This window comes from Anser anser (genome assembly GCF_964211835.1).
Source record: "Anser anser genome assembly, chromosome: 15".
In the NCBI taxonomy this organism is placed as follows: Eukaryota; Metazoa; Chordata; class Aves; order Anseriformes; family Anatidae; genus Anser; species Anser anser.
Genome location: NC_139736.1, coordinates 4,435,398 through 4,460,068, shown reverse-complemented (window position 1 = coordinate 4,460,068; position 24,671 = coordinate 4,435,398). Strand labels below are relative to the sequence as shown.

The 24,671-nt window shown below is 38.4% G+C and overlaps 1 protein-coding gene across 9 annotated transcripts in view; it reads left to right on the top strand.

Moving 5' to 3' along the window:
* SDK1 (sidekick cell adhesion molecule 1) overlaps window positions 1–24,671 on the top strand; it is a 395,409-nt gene that overhangs the window by 240,410 nt on the left and 130,328 nt on the right. For all 9 annotated transcript variants that reach the window (XM_083799697.1, XM_083799700.1, XM_083799699.1 and 6 more), the window contains 6 exons: window positions 7,865–7,948; window positions 13,795–13,989; window positions 15,193–15,309; window positions 15,566–15,733; window positions 17,813–17,915; window positions 19,089–19,265. In XM_083799697.1, the coding sequence (XP_083655823.1) occupies window positions 7,865–7,948; window positions 13,795–13,989; window positions 15,193–15,309; window positions 15,566–15,733; window positions 17,813–17,915; window positions 19,089–19,265 (844 nt within the window). The remainder of the gene's footprint in view (window positions 1–7,864; window positions 7,949–13,794; window positions 13,990–15,192; window positions 15,310–15,565; window positions 15,734–17,812; window positions 17,916–19,088; window positions 19,266–24,671) is intronic.

Below are 24,671 nucleotides of genomic sequence, written 5' to 3'. Positions count from 1 at the left end.
CTGGACAGGGTATTGCTTTGGCAATGATACAGGTCTCGGTGATCAGCATTCGTGCGCATGAATTTCTGTAGTGCCTTGCAGAGAGAATTCATCACAACAATTCTTTACAGTCTTTCAGACTTCAGAAAATACAATTGTAAAGACTCTGCTGTATGGTCTGTATTCTACTAAAGCAATTTAAAGTAGTTCCTGCTAAATGAGTAAACAGCTCTTCTTTCTACAAAGCTGTGCTCCAGGTTCATTTGTAGCATTGTGTCTCCATTGTATTTATTACCTACTGGATGAAGTTTGGTTCCAGTCTTTTTCTTTATACTCCTTTTCTTAGAATTACCTCACAGCTTTCCTACCCGTTAAGGAGCAGAGACGGATTTCACTGATTTACGGTTTTGGTTTAAACTCTCCTTTATTCATAAGATTTTATTGTAACTAGTTTAATTTTGCTGCTATGGTGGCAGATCCAGCCTAATACAATACTTAAAGCAGCCTCTCAGTTAAGGTAAAAGATTCTTAAATACAGTTATAATAAAACTGAGAAGCGATCATTGGGAAATGATATTAAAATAGTATTGCTGCCTTTATTTAGTAGCTTATCTCTTCTCTTATTTTTAGATGTTTTATTTATTTCTTATCCAGTTTTAGGGGGCTGTCAGGGAATGAAGTTATGAAAAGGTCTGTAGATAAGAACAAGCAGATGAAAGAAAGCAGAAACAAATTGGTTACCCATTACTTTTATTTCCTTCTGATGGAACAAGACACTTCAGTTGCAGGTGTTTACTCAATGTGTCAGCAAAGCCTGATAGATTTATTTATAAGTTTCTCAAGCTGCAGGATGGATCTCTAATTCAAAACAGGAAGCCAAATCAAAGGATTAATAGTTAATGGCATAACTTATATTCAGCCTTAGAGTTCTTGAATGGATTCAGACGTGGTTTAATTAGTCAAGGAATGGGTTCTAGGGGAAAGTACAGATGAGATTCGAACCTAAGGATTTTTTGTAGTGTGTCCCTTGTAGTCTCTTGGAGTAGTACTCACAGAGACTCAAGTATGCTTGTCCATTTGCATGCATAAAATACTTGCAGTGTGTACATGTTGATAGTGACCTGATAATGAGCTGTTCTCTGCAGAATAATACAGCATGGACTAAATAAGGGTCTTGACTAACAGAAAAATGAATTTGTGTTAATAGAAGAGGTTTGTTTTCAAAATAATTTGGGTAAATCAAATAGAGACACTCAATAGTATGGTAATAGGAGCTTTTGTGGATTGATAGAAAAAAATATTGCTATTAACAGGTGGAAAAGAGGTAGTAGTAAAAAGATGCATCAAAGATATCACAGATATTCAGTTATTCATGGATTTTATTATTTATTTTACAAATATATCAGTCCTTGACTTTCCTAACTAAAGGAAATAACATAATTTGAGTGTGTACCCAGATGGTGAAAAGAGCTTTATTAGAAGGCAGTGGAACTTAGTACAAAGGCATGTGTTCAGTTCAAATTATTATTTGTGACCTACAATATTACTTCTGAGAGTACATCTTAGTTTTTTAAATTAAAATCACACAAGCATTTGAAAAAATCTGAATATCTAATGCAGTAGAATAATACTGCATGAGCAAGAAGAATATCCTGTAGTCTTATGCTGCACTACAATTTTCTTCTGGATGTGGCAGAAAGCTTTCTGACATCTTCATATTGTTCCAGCAAAGATAAACTGAGGTGGTTCCAAACTCTGGTTTTATTAGCTGCAGTTGTTATAAATTTTTAAAGGGTAACATGTTCCTCAGTTGGCAGAGTAACAGTTTGGGGAAGATTTGTTGCAGATTAGATAAGAGCACATTTGTTTTATCACTAACAGTTTGAAGATTAAGTAATTTAAGGAATCTTCTCATGAGCAAACCAATTTGGAGACTGAACGAATTTTAAATTCTTTTGCTCTGGTTCTGCAAGTTCTGTTAGCGACAAATTGCAATCATCATTTTTTAAGTGATTGTTCTTTGGGAAATTATGAATTTTAGGAGCTTAAGAGAACAAGAAATGAATCCCTTCCACTTCATGGAAACTATACTGCTCTTTAAGTCAGATGCAGTCAGAAAGTAAAATCTGAATAAAATGAGGAAGAAAACAAAGAGAAGGAATGGCTTTGTATGATGAAGTATCTCCCAGAACTGAGTGTTGAAGCCCTGTTGGCCTATCCAAAGAACTGTTGGAATAAAGTGGAATCACAGTTGAGTGTTTTCCTTCTTTTTGGAGCAGTTTTGTGCCCGAAAGAACTATATTAGTAGATATATTATTCTCATCTTGGTGTTTTCTAGAGAGAATTTTGTATCTCAGCTGGATATATGTCTTTCTGAAAATAGGACAACAGGGGAGTATAATAGGTGTCTCTCTCTTTTAAAGGCTACCCTGGTTCTCATCAAGTGGGAGGGATACCGCTTCACAGGGCTCTGGAATTCAGGAATACAGCAGAAATGTTATAACGTTAGTGTGGAGGGCCCACCTGGCTGGACTACGAGAGGAACTGTGGGGCTATTCCTCCCTCACTGTACTTCTCCAGGAGCACGCCTGGAGTTGCAGAAGGGCCTTCTTTGTGCCTTGCTCTTGTTTGTGAATTTGAACTAAACTTGCAACTTCGGCTGCTAGCCACCTCAAAACCTTGTGCTCAGTTCTCTGGACCCAATAGCTCTCGTGGTTCTTGTCTGGAAACTCAGAAACACTACAAATGATGTCTTAAAAGCAGAGTGAAGGATTTTTCCATGACGTTTGTGCTCATGTATTGTGCTTATGAAAAGGCCATGATGGTTGTGCTCCTGTATAGCACATAAGAAAAAGAGTTTTCAGGAAAACTTAAAATATAAAGTCTCTTTGGACACGTCTAAACTTGAGTTGTCAATTTTTTGGTCTGGTGCACCACAGAGGTCTCTTTACCTTGGGCCCGAATGCCCATGGGGCCTGTCACACAAGGGGACTTTTTGGAACTTCAGTTCTGGCTGTGACATTCCTGAGAAATTCCCCCTTCTCTCAATTCTGCAGACAGGAGGTGTGTTCCCTGGGCTGTTACAAGATTTTTCAGTGCACAGACAGCAGCTGTCAGTAGGGGAGTTAGTCATACCACGTAGATCCCCAGATGTAATAATTGTATCTGTTTTTTAAAATAGTTGTTCCTTCAACAGGATTTTTTTCCATGACTGAGAGAATGCAATGCACAAGGCAAGAAACAAGGAGTACCTTTTTCATCTCTTTCTGTTTTAACTCGATATTCATGCAAAGAAAAATCCTCCTTCAAGGAATCTGTTACACCTGCATGTGTAACGTGGCTCATCTCCCAGCACAGGCAGTCTGATCTGCTGTCTGGAGTTAGGGACCTGGTTACCTACAAGCGGCTCTCAAGTTCGCAGTTCCACTTTCTTTATAGGATATTCACCAAATAAATTAGTTTATGCTAATATTAGAGAAAGGCTTCCATGTTTAGGGCTCAATTTTCTCCTTAAATATTCAGGCCTGAATTTGAGTGATGCAGGAATTTCAGCTTTGGAGGAGCCCCTGGGGCTTTCTCTGTTCTTTCTGACTTTCATGTATGTATCTCGGATTAGGTCACACATCTCCAATGCAGCTTGAAGGGTATGTAATGGATGCTGACTGCTATCTTTTGAATGTTAAAATCAGTGACCATGTAACTCTGCGCAGGGGAAGTTAGAACAGTATCAAATTTTGCAGGCTCCCAGGGGCTTTGCAAAGCGGCTATCTTTTCAATGATTTCTGTAGTGCAAAAAAAAAAAAAACCCGGAACCTTCGACAACTATTAAAAGCATGCATTTATATTCAAATATTCTTTTTCCCTTTGCTTGTTCTTGACCTTTTAGTTAAAATCACTTAAACACCAATACAATATCCGAACAATATAGTATCCATTTCATTGTCTAATATGAGATGTGACCCGTTCTCATTGCATAGGATGCTGCAGTGCCAGCAGGGTGAAATCGTTGTAATAGGTCCTTCCCTGTTCTAACTACTGTGATTCTATAATTTAAATCAAATGTTTGACCTGGTACCAGCAGATGACTGTCGCTCCTAGAAACTGCTGTGTCTGGGGGCTTGCGTCTGGCATGTTATATAGTTTGGAAGACATTCTAATTTCACCACGCACATTAAATTTCATCACATGATTATTGTCTACAACAATAAATGTTCAAATTGGCACAGTGTGATTCAAACCAAGCCTTATAAATATGTAATAGAGTCATATATACAGACAACCAGAATACCCCTTCAGAATGCCACCTGACCCCTACAAATACTGCTGCATTTTTATGGCTTCTTTCTGATAGTTTTTCACCTGGTGTGTAGCACCCAAATTCAGATCCCAGGAATTTTTCACTAGCAATTTATGCTGGGCCTACAGGCCTTTAGGCACACACATGATGTGCAGATCATATATCTGACACATCTAAAATGTGGGGAGCCTAGATTTCAGTGGTCCGTGTTGTGTAACTACAGCTGTTTTGCCTTAATTTTGTCCACAGCCTGGGTTCTGTTGAAGCCATAGACCCTCGCTACCCAGCAGAGTAAGCGAGCACACTGGAGCTTGCTAAGGACCTTTTGAGCTTTTGTGTTGCTAACATGAGGGACACGACTTGTGGAAAAGTAGCCCAGCTTGCATGGCAATCACCGCTTCATTTCACACAAAGCCCTAAGAGTATACCTGCACCAATACTGCTGGGATTCTCTCATGCCTTAAATCACCAAGACCAATTTTCCATGTCTATTAGACTTGGGATGCAACAGCACTATTGTCCACAAGGTATTCTAGATCTCCCCAAATTCCCTTACAGATTGGTCTTGCCTTGGCATCGAGGCTTGTCTCTAATTCCAGGCAGCAGAGGCAGGTAGTTACCAATCAGTATATTGTGGAACTGCTCCTGGAAGTGTTTCTGTATCTGTGCTTATCTCACAAGAATAACATCTGAGAGCTCTGCATGCGGTTGTTGCCTCAGCCTCCCTACCCCTCGTATGCCAATTGCAGCATTTAGCAGAGCTTCCAGCTGCTGGAGTGGCTGTGAGAATTGAGCTCAGCAGGCTTTAGGGTAAGGGAAAAAGTGGGTCTGGTCTTGATGAAGACTGGAAGTCATATCTGTTGGCATACTGACACCCTGAAAGTCCTCTGGGAACTGTCTGTGGCCTTTAGATTGCATCTTTCTGCTACTCCTGCTCTTTTTCTTTCTTGTCTGCTTCAGTTTCTTCCTGCTGCTTTCAAAAAAGCCGACGTGAATCTTCCTTTTATAACATCACAGTCCTATTTGCTAAGTGACAGTTGTCAGTGACTTCAAGTTCCTTGTCAGGTAATTCATTGCTTGAAAAGCTCACGTAAGCATCTCTTAATATAGTAAGTTTCTTTGAGGGTAACATAACAGCCTGTATGGGATGTAAAGGAAGGAGCACAGACTGTAGGATAACGTTTTGGGGGAGGCACTGGGAAAACACTCTGTATAAATATGCCAAGTGTAACTGCAGGAACTGTGCAACAGGAGTTCATAAGGAGTGGTCTGGGCGCTAATGGCATCTTTGAGGTCACATTAAGTGCTTTGCAGGTGGACTGCGGGCCCATGCTGAAGATAAATCTTCAAATTTATCACTGGTGTGTGAATATGTTGCTGATCTAGAAGAAAGTTTGAGAGCTGGCAGCCGAAGGTTGCCAAGCTTAAGAATTGGCCTGTTAAGGTCAGAGTGCCTTATAAAAAGGGAGGGTGCAAGAGGTGTACTCTGTGACTTCCCTGAAAGGAAGAAAATAAACTTGAACCTCACTGGCTGAAGAGACATTTGTAGAAGAAGCCCAGAGTTAGAAGTGAATGTCTAGGTGGGGGTGTGTGTGTCTGGGTGCTGTCTTGCTCCTTTGGATGCTGGTTTGTCCACCTTTCCCCTCTGTCTCCCCTCTCAATCAAATTAAATTGATGCAGAAGGAAAAGTTCAAATTTTGTTTTAACAAAGGTGGACGGATGGATGTGGATCTGTGCATCCAGACATACAGATAAGTAATGAGACTAAGCTAAAAGCTTGGAAGTCAAAAAGTTAAAATTCTGCGAAGTGGAGCACAAATATCAGACAAGGCTTAGTAGATAGCGGTGCGATGGGAGAGCATATTCAGACTTAAACGTGGACTTAGTCGCATTGTAGAGGACTTGGCAACTTTGATGATCAAACATGTCAAGCGCTGTGTGCCATCAGAGAATTTCAATTAAATGTTCAGCTTTTCAATTTGTTGTTTAGATTAATGCATGAGATCATATGCAATAAATCACAACTTTTGCATGTTTATTAATAGCTTTATATTTAGGCAGCGAGGATCAATAATGTTAACACATGTATATTATTAGAATATAATAAATCATGTAGCTTGTTTTATTGGTTTTGCTGGGTAAATGAATATTCCAGGCTATTTTGCAACCTCACCTCCTCCTCAGTGCAGGATTTTGAAGGCTAATATTGATTGACTTTATTTGGAATTAATACAGAGTTGAAATATCCATTGGTGCCCAAACGAAGCCCCAGTTCTGTACACGCAAGCAAGTATTTTATTGTAGTTAGCGGGAAGGAGTGCTGGGGTGGGGGGGGGGCTTTGCGGTCCAGTCCTGGTGCTTACTGATGTGTGCCTGCTGGCGTTTCTCTCTGTGAGATGATGATGGCAACACTTGCTATACTATAGGTGGTGGCAAGCGATACAGCAGATATTTGTGGAGTAAAATAATATGATTTTGTTTTCATTTATGACCATACCAACATCCTATCAATAATGCAAACTGCACATCCAGTTTTTACATACGGCTGGGGAAGAGGTTTGAGAGATCAGCTCAGATGACTTTGTGGCTTGCTAGATTTTTTCAAACATCCTTGAATTCTTTGAAATGAAAACACAAGTAACTTGTTTGTACAAGCTACTTATTTCATCTTTTCTGTATTTTCTAAAACTTAGCAGTGAGTTTGTGTATGCTACAATAGAATTCTAGTTATAATCAAATAAAATGCTACTAAAAACAGTATTTGGATGATAATTGCATTGAACAGACTATGACAGTTTTTAGTTACCATGATAATTACTGCAACCTTAATGCCTGTGGGACTTTGACATGATGCTCTTCAATTTTATGCTGCATAGAAGAGAAAGTAACATGACAGCATACTGTAGTTTCTGGAATCTTGTCTTTGTTTAATTAAACGTCTAATATCTTTTCTTTAGTCCTAACAATAAAGTGTGGCTTTTTATGATTATTACTATAACTTCAATTAAAGCATTAAATCTGTTTGCTTTCAAGAAATAAAACAGTTGAGAAGAATTTTTTTAATTATACTGCATTTATCCTCCGATGTTGGCTTTCTGACATACTATGGCACTTTATTTGACATGCTTCATGCCTTCATGAGGTTGAATTCAGTTTAGATACTGAAGCAAACTATCCTATAAAATGCTAAGTTGTAAATATAAACCTTTATAAACCTCTCGGGAGGGCCTTTCTGAATGAAGAATTAAAATGTTCCATGATTCAGACCTATAAAATGAAAAGTAGCCCCTGCTCTGAGTATTAATTTGCAGTGCAAAATGCTAAATCTTATCGAACATTGAGTCAACTCTTTGGAATTCATACTCAGCAAAGCAAAAATTTGTTGGCTTTTTTATGTTGCTTTTACTACCAAAAAAAAAAAAAAAGCCTCGAAGTAGAGACAAACTTAGACAAGCTAGACAGTTCATAATACAGCACATTAAATACAATGTCTACGGAGACATCATATGAATGTCTTTAATCAATACCTATTTTTCATTTTGCTGTGGGTTTCTTTGTTTACTTCTGTTTGTTTTCTCTCTTCTGAAGAACCGCCATATTTTACTGCTGAACCTGAGAGCGTGATTTTGGCTGAAGTGGAGAAAGATGTGGACATCTTGTGCCAAGCAATGGGTGAGTGTGCAGAAGTATTGTACCTTGGATGACAGGTAGATGTATATCCTGTTCTGAAGAATGCCTCTTTTGTCAGCTTTTAACGTCTTGAGGTCCGTGCGTTATTGCTAACTCTGCCAGATCCAGGTACAAGGAGGGGGAGGGCATTTGCCTTTGGAAAATCTGCCATAAATTGCTTCATAGCAAACATTAGCGTATTGAGCCAATAAATTAGCTGAGGTAAGACTATGGTTTCAGAACCCATGATTTGAAATGCAAACAGACATTATTTTCAACAGTTCAAATGCCCTCTTTTCTAAAAAATTACAGAATTTCTGTAGGTGCTGTCAGTAGCTCTGACTTTTAAGTGTAGTTAATAGTCTTCCTGCAGAACACTCTTACAGGCAGTTTTTAATTGACGGGTGTCTTAATTGCATAAAAGCCTTCAGATGTTTAGAATTCCACCCAAGACAAACTGCTGTTTAAGATTTATTTCCAGAGAAATGGAAGCACATCCTATTTTAGCACTCCAGAAAGACAGGAGACATCACAGTGTTGTGATTAGAGAAGGTTTGACTCTGTCACTGAATTGCTGCGTGATTTTGGCAAGCTGCTTAACTTCTTGGTGTCTCAGTTTCCCTGACTCTAAGTTTAGCAGGCAGTACACATAAACATGCCTTGAGATCCTTAGGTAAAACGTATGGCTTATTTGGATGGGTTCCTTCTTCAGATCAGAGCCAATAAAAATATTCTTTCTTTCATGTTGATTTTATTTGCATCATGATTTCAGTACTTTTTGCTTTATGTAAGGAAGAGTCAACAGTGCTTTTCTAGAGGGAAGCTTAGCAAACATGTTAGCACAATCAGCAAGCATGTGTGAGGATGCTTTGGTTGATTTGGAATTTCAAAAGCCTTTGATGAGGTCTCTTACCAAAGGCTCTTGTAGAAAAGAAGCTATCAGGTTTTAAGAGACAAGGTCTTGTTGTGAATTAATAGCTTTTTAAAGAGAACAAATCCTTAGTTCTCAAAGCTGGAACCTGCTGTCAGTGGAGTTCCCCAGGAGTCTGTGATGTGGAACGTACTTGTAAATGCCCTGGAAAAGAGGGTGAATGGTAAGATGATAATATTTGCTGATTATATAAAATTATCCAAGATAATCAAAATTAAAAATAACCACTGAAGAGTCAGAGGGTTCTGATGATTTGAACTGACTGGACAGTAAACTGGCACATGAAATTATTGACAGAGATGAAATTACCTATTACTTTGCAGAAAAGCCATGTCTTCTGAAAACCTCAGTTCCATGCCAAGAAGTGGCTCAAAATGCTAGGTAGTGGGAAGAAAGGAATAGAACAAATAAGACAATGCCACTGTATAAATGCTTGACACCCCCATCCCAAAACCTTTTCACAATTCTAATTGTTCTACTATAGAAAGGGATATAGGAAAACTAGAAAATGTACCAAAAAGTAGGATTTATTATCATTAGAGGTCTACCATGGTTTTTGAATACTGAAAAATTAAACCAACTGGAACACTTTGTGAAAGAGATGACCCAAGGGCTGTTGCCATGTAGAAAGGTGAGTAGATGATTCTGTATTGCTTAGTTCAAGAAGCAGAGGAGGCACCCAAATAAGTTTTCATGTAGGAAATGTACAAAAAAACAGAGGTAGTACTTTTTCAGAAAGCACAAAACCATGGATGTTGTGGGTCCAGACAGTTGTTAAGATCAGAAATACAGATTATTTAGAAAATGTTAAGCATATTTATGGAAGAAAAATCCTGTATGAACTATTAAACACAGCTGTGTATATGCAACGTGTAGCTCAGGAAATGGCTAAAGCACAGATTAATGGAGTTGAGAAGTTGTAAATAGTGTTCTGTCATTGGGCTGTTCTTGCGTTTTGTGTCTGAGCAGCAAGGACAAGAGAATTTCAAAGGGAGGAAATGTGACTAGATAGATCTTTATTCTGGCCATGTACCACCAACTTTTTGTTTTAGCATGTGCAATTGCAAACACAGGCATTTTTTTATCAAAGATTTTTAGGTAACAGAATTTAAGTGTTATGTCATTAGAAAAATTGAATTTTAAAAAACATTCTGATATTTTTGAAAAATGTTTCAATCCAACGCTGCTATTTGACAAATCTCTGAACTGTCTCGCTGCTGTTACTGGAAAAATAATCTGCTGTCTCAAATGTTTTTTTGTGTATTAGTAAAGAAATCCTAGAGGAGTCAGGGAGAGAAGAGGTTGACTTTTAAACTCTTACTTCTATCCTAACTCCTCCTTTGAGCAGTTTAGTTTCCAAGGGGGTTAATAGGGAACTCATAATCATTCCCACGAGATGAGGTCTTATTGGAGATATGGGAACCATGACTAGGCCAAATAATTTATTTCTGCTGAACTCTTCTAGTGCATGTCTGATTTGTTGAAGAATGTGGTGCAGGAGCATGGAAAACCTATCTTTACGTGGATTATTTTGCCGAGTGTCTGTAACCCAGACTTGTGAGGGGCAGGTACTTGCTCTTATATACAGTATTAAACATAGAGGCCTTCTAATCCATTATTACACGGACCTAGCAATCACCAGCCTTTTAAAAGAGGGTAAATGAAGGTTGCTGTCTCCCTGCTGCAAGCTAGGAGCTGGAATAAAGCACGAGGGGAACCACAAAGCTGTCCTGCACCTTCGCTGCAAATAGGAAGACAGATTGGATTTCCCCCAGCCCCATCAAGTTCTGTGCACAAAGCCCATTTGCTCAGGCTTTGTGCACTTTGAATGTGTGAGAGACAGATTAATTTCACAGTATAAGCAGAGATTAACTGTAAATAAAATTGCAACTTGCACAGACTAGCTTTATACTTCTCTGTAATGCAGTTTCAATGTATCAGACTGCACAGTAACTGTGCTCTGCTGTATATCTTTCAGCAGTTGCTGATGCTGCGTGCATTTTCAATGGGTTTCCTTTAAATGCTTTTTCTTTATTTGCTTATAGAAAGTTTAGGGCTGCAGGCAGCGGTGGTGGTGTCTGGGGAGCGCAGTTAATTGGACTTTAGTTCTACCTGTTTAGACATGTAAGTGGAAAGATGCTTTTGGGACTCCCCAGTAGTCCACTGGGAGCTAGAGAAAGCTATAAAAATAAATAACAAAAATGACACAGTGAATGTTGAGAGTCTTTTATCCAGGTTCTTAAGTTAAATTTGGCAAAGAGTCAAGCACCTGTTTCACAGATGGGGAAACTGAGCCTCAGATTGCATAAATCATTTGCCCAAGGTTACAGAGAAAGTGGCAAAGCCAGGACCAGAGACTCAGTCTCCTGCCTTCCCTTCTCCATAATACTGGATTGATTTGTCAGCCTGCCTTTGAAACAATGAAGTGCACTTTATGTACATGCTGAGAATTAAGCTTGTTTTACTTAATATTTCTGGTCTTTTAGGCCACTCTGTAATCTCTCAAACAATAAGGTACTGCTGGGAAGGGCATAGTCCAAAAGATCTTTAAAATGTTTTCCTCTTTTCATGTTTTTTTTTTTTCAGCTGAATTTTTAGGGAGGAAAAGAAGCAAAAATCCATGGAGAGTGGCAGGGAGGAAAGACTGTGCTGTAGGAGAAGGGGAGAAGAAAGGAAGCTGTTTTTAACCATTTTTATAGCTAAAGAGGTAGCAAAATGATAAAAGAAAATGTGTAGAACTTGGAAGACAAATCTCTCTGGGAAGATCACTAAAGCCCAAATGGATGCTGCTGACAGGCATCAGAATGCCTAGATAAGATCCTATTATTCAGACTCATAACTTTGAGTAGAGGAAGATATCCGTAACCGAAAGGTAGAAAAATAGAGATGGTAATATTCAGTTTGTCAGCTGAGGTGGTGATAGGAAGGTGTATCTCACAGTGATTGTAGGATTAGAAGGTTTGCTAATACCTTTAGTAGAATGGGATTTATGGAATGACACAAGTGTTAAAGGTTTGAGTGTATCGAATGCAGGATTTCATTATTTCCTAGGTGCCCATCAAGTCTAATGTGTGGGAAAATGGACTTGCTATTATTTAAACTTGAAATCATTTCCAGGCTTCTCTGCATCAGGAGAACTATTCCATTTTGCATCATCTGTTTCTTCATTACTCAGTGATAATTTGTATTTGCCCAGGAGGATTTTCAAGAGATGAATAACACTCTCACTGAGAGTTCTGAACATTGAGGTTTACGCTAATTCTGTATATGGGCTGTTGTGGGAAGCTTAAATTATGTCTATTGCAAGCTACTACACTGCATCTATTCTTTATCAGACAATGCACTCTACATAGCGGATTTCTTCTGAGATGATTACCTCCTAGATTATGAGTACATTTTATTTTATCAGCAGAACAAAAGCATCAGATGTGATTGTAGTAAACGATACGTATTTATAAAAAATAACAGCAGCAATTGAATGTTGTTTTTCAATCATTCCTTACATTGTTTGTACGTTTTTTCTGAGAGTTAATACAGCTTTTGTCTGTAGCAAGAGAATACATATATTGAAAGGAGATATGAATGGAAGTAGAATACAGCAGTATTTAACTTTGGGATTTTTAAATGATAATATGGATCCTCCGTAGTGCTCTCCCTATGAGGATCTTAAGTCAGTGCCAACATTACAGAGAAATTCATTGTCTGCACACGCTCAATTCGTCAGTGACATCCCTTCCTTAATGCTTCTGTGATACCTGGTATTTTTCTGCTTGGGCAAACTTCACTCACCTGTGAATTTAACTCTGTGGTTCCACTGTGATACATGCAACAGGGGGATGTGAAACACCCAGCTTTTAAGTGATACTTGTTCCAAAATAGGTACTGATTATGAAAATAATATTATGTTTTGGGCTGAGGTAACTTAAATCAGTTTGATACCCTTCTGATCCTGTGATTATCCAATCACATAATAAAATATCTGCTTCACTTCAGTTCTCTCTCGAGGGCTCTTAGCATTTGATCAGTTGGGGATTTCTGGGATTTGAAGGCAAAACAGTTTCTGATAGGAGGAGTGTGATAGGAACATTTGTGTACAGCTGTTCTAGGCCCCTGACATCTCCTGAAGGAATGAATCCTACACTGTTTGTAAATATTGAATTTACTGCTGGTTCCTTGCCACTGACTGGAAAATGGCTGCAGCAAAACTGAAATAAGTGTGTCAGTGTTTATGCACATGAAGAAAAAAAAGAGGAAATGGGACTGTAAGTTATGTTTAGGGCATTTTTATTTTTTTTATCCTAACGTCTGTATTCTTCAAATAACAGGTGAAGCTTGAAAGTGAATAAAAATAATAATTTAAAGTTATCTCATTGTGGCAACATGCTGCTTGCACATTAACTCAAACTAAGCTGCCGAATTAGAACTCAAGTACAGTCATGTGAGCACTTCATTGCTTGTGTGTAATTTGCCATTTCCTTTTTATTTTGACATCTTAGCTACAGTAGCACAGAAAAATCTTATTTGGGATGGAACAGTCTTACAGACTTGCTGCATTGCCACACTGCTGCTGTTTAAGTAGCCTGATTCTGGCTTTCAATGTGAAATTGCTATAAATCTTATTTTCTAGTAGCATGAAATATGATTGGGTGAAGGAAGTAATTTGATAACATGTTTTCTCAACATTCCCCCTTTCACTGTTTGCTGGTTTTATTCCCACATGTTCTGCAGTGTATTATTACCATTGATAATGTAAGATGCAGCCTCCCATTTATCAAAAGCAGCTTGTAGAAATATAAATAAGTAGTGTGGAAGGAAGGGATACCAGGGATATGACCATAAGAGCATTGTGTGTTTCCACTATCTAAAGCATGATGTGTAAAGACTAATAGCATTTCTTTATTATTATTTTTTTTATTAGGAGTTCCCATTCCCTCCCTTGTCTGGTATAAGGACTCTATTCCTCTCAGCAAGCTGCAAAACCCCCGATACAAAGTCCTGCTGAGCGGCGGGCTGCGGATCCAGGCTCTGCATCCTCAGGATGCTGGAATCTTCCAGTGTTTTGCTAGTAATAAAGGCGGGGAGATACAGACGTACACCTACCTGGATGTGACTAGTGAGTAAGGAGCTGTGATAGAGATTGATGAGCTGTGTTGTCATTTCTGTTGAGCCTACATCCGTCAGATTTCTCTGTGCTTGTGTAGTTTGGCTCCCAGCACCTTCATTTTTTATAAAGTGTAGCTGTCCGATCTGTAAGATACCCCCAGATTCCCTGTATGGTCTGAACACAATTTGCTGAAGCCTGTAGAAAATCTTTCTTTGACATTAGGGGCTTAAGGTGAGCTCTCTTATTTCACGCTGCAAAAGGAAAACTAAGACAAGAAAAAGAAAGGTTACTTGTAAAATATTTTCTGCTCTCCTTTATATTAAATTATTCAGTTCTCCTATCATGTAATTCTGTTCTGAATTGGAGCTACTGCTCCATGATTGTGCATGGTATCATTTTCTCTGCCTTTTGTCTACAACTACATTTAGCAGCGAAAACAAAGTAAAATCAAGTTAAATGTCTTTTTTTTTTTTTTTTGGCCAAAAAGTCTGATTAAGTAATTTGTTAATGACATACACTCTTCTCTATGGAAGAATTACAAATCCTAGTAGTCTCTTTTAAAAGCAATTATTAACAGGCATATCCATAATATTTTAATGCCTCTTCAGGAAGCTGATTTTTAGCCCAAGAGCAGTTTACACATATTGACCAGAATTTCCACAGCCTTCAGAAACTACATCAGCCCCAGTTCAATATATATCTAGGAAACTGCAGCAAAAAAATGTAGTAAAATGCAACTGGGGGAAAATAAGAGAGAAAGAAACTTGGAAAATGTCTTGGATGAGACTCAGGTTCTAAATTCTTTTGGCTGACATTTAAGTTTCAAAGTTAATGCCTTTCTCAAGTTGATTTTCATCTTAAAGAACTCTGTTATGAAGATGAAAGAAAATAGTTTTGTTTATCTAGATTTCCCAACTTCCCCCCAAACACTCATTTTGAGCTTTATCTGCCTTTATCTGTAAGCCATCTTACTTGTACACGTGTACATGCTGATAGATTTTTATTTTCCAGGTAGGTAATAAACTGAATTAGATAATTCCTAGGAGGTGAATAATGAAAGGTTACAGTCACTGCTGAGAGGTTTTCATGTATTATTGTCATGTCCTTGTCCGTGATCAGCTCTATAAAAGTGGATTTAAAGCAGTCCATGGTAATAGGTTAGGGATCTCTCTGATAGCTGATCCACTGAGTTTTTTAAATTTTTGATTCTAGATATTAAACCAGCATTTATACAGCCTCCAGAGGATACCACTGTTACTGAGGGGATGACTGCAGTGCTGACCTGTGAAGTTTCAGGGGCTCCAAAACCTGCCATCTCCTGGAAGAAAGGTAGTCAGTTACTATATTGTCATGGAACAGCTGTAATCCTTGTTTTCTTGTCCATTCCTATTCCTAAGGTTTTGTAGATCCATTTAATATATCTTTATTTCTCTAGTTCTGTGAGCAGAGGGTTTGTAGTGGTCCTGCTGTGAGCCGGTGACCTGGATGGGTTATCACAGTGTTTTGGAAGAGCTAGAATTTGCAGTACTTAATCCAAGCAGTCTACGTGACAGTAATCATGCTGTTTTTCCCTTCTGTGTTTCAGGAAACCAGATCTTAGCCAGTGGCTCAGTTCAGATTCCTCGGTTCATTCTTCTTGAATCTGGAGGGCTCCAGATAACACCAGTTTTCCTTCACGATGCTGGCAATTATACTTGCTTTGCAGTCAACTCTGAGGGATCTCTGAATGCCTTTGCGACGCTGACAGTGTGGAGTAAGGACAATGCTTTGTTTAAAGTCTAACTTTAATCAAGTACTAACCAGTTTTTGGTGTATGTCCAGGAAATTTTCGCAATTATGCTTTTCTAGATAATAGAGATACTTGTACAGTTTAATAGTAATAATGTATTTATTGTAGGAAACCTATCACAAGTATTCTTTTTGTTTTTAAAATCATGCATATGATCTGATACAGTTTGTGAAAGGAAGTGTGTTTAAATAGAGCATCTAAATCATAGTTACAGTTTTACTCAGGTTTTGCATTGGTGAATCTTGCATTGGCCTGCATTGCAAGTCAGCCCTTTTACCTTGCAGAGTAGGCTATTTGCAGTTGCTTTCTGCCTCCAGGAGTCTGCGGGCAGTATAGAACAGCTTATGGTGTTACTAAGGCTGTGGCCACAGGTTCAGCAGATGTGCTTTTCCTTATAACTATATTTCTTTGTGATTCTGGGCGTTGTTGGAAGCCAAAGCAAAGTACAGCAGACTTCTGCTACTGCCTCATGCTACAGATTGGCATGGCACAGCCATAAAATGGCATGGCAGCCCATGAAATTTTGTCTTTCATTGTTTGCCCTTGGGAAATCAGATTCATTAGGTTCACCTGTGTTGCTCTTAAGTGCGAGGTGAAATACAAGTTCCATGTGACTGATCCAAACCAGCAGCTGAACAGTTAAATTGCAATGTGTTTTTCTGCTAGTAATGATAGGAAATAATAATCCCTGAGCTGGGACTAAGAGTAATTAAAAACAATGAAGATGATAAATACAAAAGTATTGCGGCCCTCTCTCTTCTATACTTGAACTGTAACTCTGAGACTGATTATGCTGCTGATGTGCAGTATGTATTTGACATCTGTTAATGCCAAAAAAGTACAAATTACATCAGCAACATTTTGCCTTTTGAACTTTGCAATACATGAAAACAGTGCTGGCAGTAAACGTAATGTTCTTGTGTCATATGACTATCATATTTATACCTCAATGACAATATAAAGTCAGTAGATTTATCCGGATATTATAAACTGATTGACATACAGGTGTATGGATCAAGTAAAAGAGATCCTTCCTATTAATTCTCAAGGGAATGGTTCTAATATGCATTAAAGATAGCTCCTATTCAATGCACTGCATTGAAGGGGAGAAAAAGTGACTTCAACCTAGTAGTTATGTAGCAACAGCACCCTTGTAAATGTGGAAGGCATAGATAGGCACATCGGGAATAATGCCAAAAATTCCATGCTATGAGGTATAGCTTTTGGTTTTGCTGATGATTTCATCTGTGAGATCTCAGTAGATGCTGATGATCTCTGTAGGGATTTGGGACTGATTAACATTATCCACATATCTTCTATATTCATCTTAGTTGACTACCTGCTTCAGATGATGCTATCTGCTGCTACTACTGTGTGCTAAGCATAATAGAGATCTTTCACACCTGATCAGGTTGCTGTAGTTACAGCGGTTATTTTGTCCTGGGTCTCCAGGAGGTGCTTGAATAAAGATGTTTTGAAACATTTGAGTAAACAACATAACTTTCTTATGTGAAAAATTCAGGCTATCAGAAACTCCTCCTCCCTTAACCTCTTTATAGAGTGCCATTCAAGTTTTCCTTTTTCTGGATATTTTTCTAGTGTCTTTTTCTTTGCAGAGATTTTCTTTGTTTTTGTTTTCTCCACTCCAAATAGCGTGACTTGTCTCCCGACTAAATCTGTGTTGTTTTGATTCATTTGTAACGCATTATAAACATACTTGCTGCCTTGTGACTTTAGGGAGTTGCCTTAGACACTTACCACAAAGACAAGTGAGAGTTAGTACAGCTTTAGAGCACTCTTCCTACTCAGAGCACTGCTGGCTCAGACTCATGCCTTCTGCTACTTTTGCCTCTGTGCACCCCACAGCGTACAACCTCTTCTTGACACAATGACATTAGAGGCAGGGGAGGCTTCACAGCAAAGACTTGAAGAGGAATGGCCTGCTTGCTTTGAATGACAAATGTTCAGTTGCCTGCTCCCTGAGTGAATATCCAAGTCAAAATGCTGTAATTTCACCTGAGCTATGGCTTGTGTTCCTTTCAGATCGGACTTTCATTGTTCACCCCCCTGAGGATAGCACTGTGATCAAAGGAACTACAGCCACTCTGCGATGTGACGCAACTCATGATCCTAGAATTTCAATCAGGTTGGTGGTGTCAGTTCTTGTTTGTGTGGTTTATCTGAGCTTAATTTTATAAGCTATAAGAATAGCATTAGGTGAAAAGTTCCAGGACCTCAGATTTCAACACCAGACCCCTTATTACTGCATTGTAAGGTTGTACACTGTATCATTATTCATATAAATCCCATCTTCCTTTTCAGCCTTGTGTATTATTTACAATGAGCTATGTTCCACTTCATGACTTCGATATAGCCTTCCATGATTTTACTGTCAAGGTTAATACACTATCAATAAAAGCAACTTGTCAGAAGCTGATACTTAATGAGAGTAAAAGCCAAAGAGAAGGAATAGGATTTCAGAAGTGTTTACGTTGGGGTGTATGAAAGCAATGTGAGATGCATATGTTCTTGGAAACAACTCAATAACTAGGGGCTATATTCTGCCTTTACGACATAAAGGAAAACAGAACTTGTCTGAACTATTAACATTTGTACTAGAGCATTTAGAGGAAGCTCACCATTTTAAAACAAATTTACCATGAAAATTTATGTAGTCTGAAAGCAGCACAAATTAAAGAAAATGCAAGGGACAGCTTGGAGGGTGCCAGAAGGGCCAACTGGAGAAAGAACTTCAGAAAGAGTAATAGAGATGTAAAAATATTCTGCAGAGATACTTAATTGTAAGACCATGGACTATACACAGATCTGTGATGTGTTGGTGTGTGTTTGTTTTAACAGATGAGTCTTGTCATAATAGTTCACTATAACATAATAGTTCAATAGTTCAATAAATCACCTGTCATAACAGGTGAACCTTGCCATAATAGTTTAAGATGTTACTGATTCTGGCAGTGTTAAGGTTATTACAGTCTTAGCAGAGCTGGGCAACACCTCAGCTGTTACCTACAGCTTAAACTGTTGGTGAAGGTGGACTTGCAAACTTGGATGTTTATGAGTACATCTTTTCCATTTAAAATACAAAGTATTACAAAATAGTATCTTGGATGTAATTACATTACTCGTTCTATTCACCGATCTATAACTAAAATTTGTAACAGGCGTAGTTCCTGAAAGTATCCACAGAGTCCTGACATTTTTAATGTATGTTTACGGAAGCTGATATCTTCTTGCATAATTCAGATAAATCTATTTTGAAGTTCTTTTGAGTAATCACTGGCAAAAACATTGTAATACTCAGGTACGTTTGGAAGAAGGACAGTGTCATAATAAATCCATCCAGCAGTTCCAGGATCACAGTAGAGAAAGATGGAACCCTTCTCATCAGCCAGACGTGGTCAGGTGACATCGGGGACTATACTTGTGAAGTCATTTCTTTTGGAGGAAACGACTCCAGAATGGCTAGACTAGAAGTGATGTGAGTATTCCATCTCAAAGATAATGCTATGCTTGTTTTGGCATGCTCTTGGACATTATTCTGGAAGTTCATTCTAGGAGATCTGGGTAGCTTTTATTTTATTTTATTTTTTTATTCATTTATTTTAATGGGAAGTTAAGTCAGGTTCATTCCTAATTAAATTGCCTTGAAATGTCCTCCCTTTTGCGTACTGCCATGCTGGTTGGACTTTCAAGTAACTGAAGCCTTGGAAGATACTTCCAAGTAATCGCATCCCTCTGCATCACCATGAGTATGCGTCCATCTGGTTGGATGATCGAGCATAGAGATTAATAATTAAAGGGTTGTAGTCTGCATGAAGGCCACTAATAGATGGAGGGGACTAAAATGGGACATGTTTTTTTGAACATCTTTTATAAGTGATCTGGTTGAGGTGGTGGAATGCAAGCTCATCAAGTTTGTAAACGGCACAAAATGGGTGGGGAGCAGTTGATATGCTTCAAGGTAGGGCCACCATTCATAGGGGCCTAGATGGGCTGAGGAATGGGCCAATGGGAACCTTATGAAATTCAACAAGGACAAAGGCAAATTCCATGTCTGGGGAGGAATAACCTTTTACAGTAATACAGTTTGGGCCCTGACTCAGGGATCTCAGTAGACGGCAGCTGGGTCCCCTGGCAAGAAAACAGGTGAACAACAACCTGGCTTATTAATATAAGCATAATAGATTTACTTGAAAGTCATTAGACTGCATCTAGAATACTGTGTCCAGGTTTGGGAGCCAGGCCCTTTGCAACATGTGTGGTGGGATGATGGGAAGTAAAAGCCATAAACTAAAGCAAGAGAGATTCAGGCTGTATATAAGGAAAAATGTTTTCAGTTAGGACACTCACATGTTGGGACAGGTTGCCCACAGAGGTTGGAGTTTTTCAAGACCAGACTGGATAAACTGGTCTGAGCTTATGGCTGACCCTGTTTTGAGCAGAAGTTTGGGCCAGAGACCTCCTGAGGCCCCTTCCAACCTGAATCCTTCTGTCACCCCATGCTGAAGGACTTTCCCATAAAGTCCAGGAGATGTCAAGGTTATAGGAAATTGTTTCCCTCCTTTAGTATTTTTCCTCTATTAAACATATATGAAAATAGCTGATCCCTGAGCAGGCATTGCTTATTCTTTCATTCTCTTTATATGTAGGTTTCCAGGGAAAAATATTTTTATGTATGCCTTTCTTTATTCCTAAGGATCTTTAAAAATTCAATTTAGAAAAAAAAAATGTTTAAAGTACATTTCCCTTCTGAAAAGGGATTATAAAGATGGCATTGCAGGGTTCTGTATTTTCTATTTCTGTCATTCCACTGGTGCAAAGTAAGCTTCCATTTTATTTTTATCACTAAAAGCAACAACTGCGGTTTTGGTACATGTGTGGAGCAGATCAAACGAATAAGAAAGTAACGTTTTATGTAGTCTTATTTTTTTCATTTGAGTAGTGCCCCATGCTTTAATTTAACTAAAATTGCATCTGTTTCTGCTGGTCATGCCTGATCTCTCTGAGAAGATGGCAACTTCTGCTGTTGGCAGTATAATGAGTTCACCTCAGAGATTTGCTATGCAGAGCGCCGTTTGATACAGCATTATTCTGACAGTGCCAAGGCTAGATCAGATGCCCATTTTCAGAGAGCGGTCATACATTCTTTCTCTAATTAAGCACTCCTCAGCTCTCCTCCCGGAGTACATTTTACTGCTGGTTTGAGTCCAAGAGCAGAAGACAATTCAAAATATACTGCTACTATATAATCATACTTTCTTTTCTCTGAGGCTGTTTTTGAGTGGAGGGCAGAAAATTATAGAGTAAAGACTGAAAAGAATGTTAAAACCTGGCTTTTGAAGTAAAGCTACAAATACGTGCTGAACACTTAGGCCGTCTTAATCCTAAATATCCTAAGACATCCTATGCAGCCCAGTATAGCCCAGCAGATATATTTATTTGCAGGTTCCTGTTGACCAGTAAGTTTTATACTTCTTAAAACTCATGCTAGAAGTTAACTGGGTGAGACACATCTTGTGGATGCTGCTGAGACTGCTTTTCCTTGCACCCCAACTTGTTGCAGTTCTATTGGCTGCCTCTCCATGACCCCACGCACTGCGACCTGCTCTTAATCCTGCATCTCTTCTTCCTCCGATGTTCTGTTGTTGATTGCCTACAAACTACCTTTCCTGAAGGAATTAAAGAAATATATTAGACCCACTCCTTTAGAGGACTTCAGTAACTGATAAGTCACTCAATCATACCTTGAAATGTGACATTTTATTTCAAAGTGGCGCTGCAGGTAGTGCAATAATGCCAAAAAACACTGCATTCCTTTGCAGCGTTTGTCATTATCATTTGGCTCAGCAGCACAAATCTATGAGAAATAGAGGTACATGATACAACAGAAACGAAATGAGGAAGAAAATATGTGGAAAGGAAACGTCTGAAGTAAAGCTTAAATTAAATTCTAGCTAGTATGCGAATGACAGATCTGTAACATTCCCAGTTCTCCCAGATAATTCTCTTGTGCAGAACATTAACAAACAGGGCATGTACATTCCCATCGATGAGCACTTACACTTCAGTGCCTTGAGTACCACTAATGTCAGAAAAATGTTCAAAGGAGGCCTCTCAACCAATTACAGATTGGAGCAGTCTAGCAATGAATAATATCATAGCCTACCTAGCCTTATCTGACAGCTCTGATTGTCTCACCATTTTTTTCCCCCCAGGATCCTGCATATCCCTCCTCTACCTCTAGGCATGTAACACGAAATTTTCAAAGGCACAAATAAGTTTGTTACTGATTTCTATTCAAACTGATTCAATTCAAAACCATTGACCTTCAGGGTGACCTTCAGTTATTCAATCCGTGAGTGGTTTGGTTTTCTAATCTGTGAAAAAAAAGGAAAGAAAAGGAAAGAAAACTTTTTTTCTCCTTTGTTTTTTTCCCTTGTTTGAAGACAGACTTGGGAAAAAGGTACCATTTCTTGCTAGAAGAATGTATGGTGATAGTGCAGTAGAGTTCTACTGTGGCTTACATTGGTAGTGCAAGAAGGATGGATCATTCTTTCTCAGCGTGTCTATGAAGAAATAAAGTATTTGAAAAGAAAAGCCAGAAAACTAATGAAGAACTTGCTAAAGTGCAGCCAAAGGTTACCTTGCTCATCAATTTTGCACTGATGGTACTTGGGCACAGAAACTAATTGCTAGTCAAGATACTCTATTCATTCGTCTTCCTTCTAAACGTGTTTATTCTTCATGTACATCACTTGATTTGATTTGCACGAGGTAAAACATTCACAAGTGATGTTTCTATCCCGTAAGAGATAGATTTTAATTTTTTACTTATTTACTTGTTTTTCTGGCAGAGCTTCTCAACTGCAAATAAAGAAACAATTGCAAGTCTTTTGGTGATGAGCTAGTGCTTCTCTTGCGTTCCTGCAAGTTATAAGAGTTGATCCTGAAAATAATTGTATATAATGAAACTTTCTAACTTCATTTAGTTTGCTTTTATATTCCTGTAAATACTATACAGAATGAAATACAGAGAAAAAAATGCTTGTTCCTGAAGCTGCATAAGCTGAGTTATCGCAGTGCATCACTCTCCTGACAGAAAACACTGATGATTCCAGCTCAAAGTATCCTGAGGGTTCTCAGTGTATATAAAATATGCAGAATTACCACTATCTTTGCCTGCTGCTCAATATCTGCCTGTCTGCAGTCCATACTAAGGGATCTCTTTGTTGTATGAATGTGACTGAAAAGTATGGTAATGCTACATTGTAGGAAAATCAAAGCCCTGTACAAGCCTCTGTTATGTCACAACATAGAGTAAAATCTTTTAGGCTCTTTCTCTATGCAAAAATATGGGGAGGACAATGTAATACAAAAATAGGCAATTTATTCCTGGCAGCAAGTTCATCTTCTTTCAGTTCTCTTTCACCAAAGAACTATTATAGTTCTGTCTTCTTCAAAAGCAGGAGAGGTGAGCTAACCACTTACAATGAAACCCAGTGTGAAGCCAAGAATGCACAAAATGAATTTTGATACCCTTTTGTGCTTGAGATATTTGTAGTTGCTACTTCTTCCAAATACATCCCATAAAATGGCTTAATTACTAAAAACAAGATCACTAAGACCAATGCAGAGTAACAAATGAAAATGATGGCTTATTACAAACTTATTTTTATACGGTCACACGTCCCTCAATTCCAGCAGCCTATCTCTTTTCCTTTTGTAGGGAGTGAAAACAAGAAGGGTATCAAACTTGAAAATATATTATTCCTTCATCACTAAAAAGAAATCTTCTATTTATTTTTCCAAGCTCTCTATTGAGATGTTATCCAAGAAATAAAGCTCACTGCCGAGTCTAAATACACTTGATACTCAAAAAGAAACACCACCCAGAAATACAATTGGAAATACAATTTTGTCTGTTCATTATTGAGCATGTATCAGAAATGTAGGCATTCTTAGCAAAAAGAAAGCATAAAATTCAGAAACCTTTCCCAAGGCAACTGTAGACTTGAGCTTGTGGTGACTGCCAGAATGAAGCAGGAAATAAATCTGTGTGCTATGGGATTTGACAAGTGCTTGATTTCAAAAATCCACCTTGATATAGGCCTGCAAAAGAGAAAAAACTTCAGAACTAATCGGTGCCTTGTAACAATCCTTCCCGTGTTTAAAAATCAGAGAGGATTCTTTTGCAAGAGAAACTGGAAAGTCCTGAGCAACAGATGATGTGTTTATTTAAAATGTTATAAACTTTTATGAGCAAAGCCATCAAGGCTGACGGCTTTGTTAGACTTCTTGCCTCAACTTCTTAGCAAATTATAAGGTGTAGCAGATGAACCACCTGCTCCCAAGTAGAACTTGTATGGTGGACCTGATTTAGGAAATCATTTATGAAGTAGGAGCAGGGCTTTTTATAAACTGACAAGAAAACTTGTTTAATCTCCCTTGCCTTTTTAGTAATCCCCTCTTCAGTCACAATCTCTCTAATTACCTGCTGCTGGACCATTTTTCTCAGAAATCTCTCCAAACCATGTCTGGTTTATTTCCCGTAGCAAATAGTTCTGCTTTTAGCTAATTTTATAAAAACACTGGATGTGTTTGCTGAGTAAATTTTTCAGCTACCCTCTGGCAGTGATGAGCTGACTCAAACATTAGGGTTTCTGTTTTGAACATGTATCATCTGTAACTAGCTAATAATTCTCTTCTAGATTGTCACCATGGCTTCATGTTCTTTTCTTGAAAATCTGCTTTTTCAGTTGCTTTGTCAGAGTCCCCTTAGGTCACCTTGGTGGCTATGCCATTAACCCTGGGCTTATCTATCAATTACAGATTTCAAAAGTGTCCGTATACAGTTTTTGCTGTCATACAAAGTAAGTTATGAAAA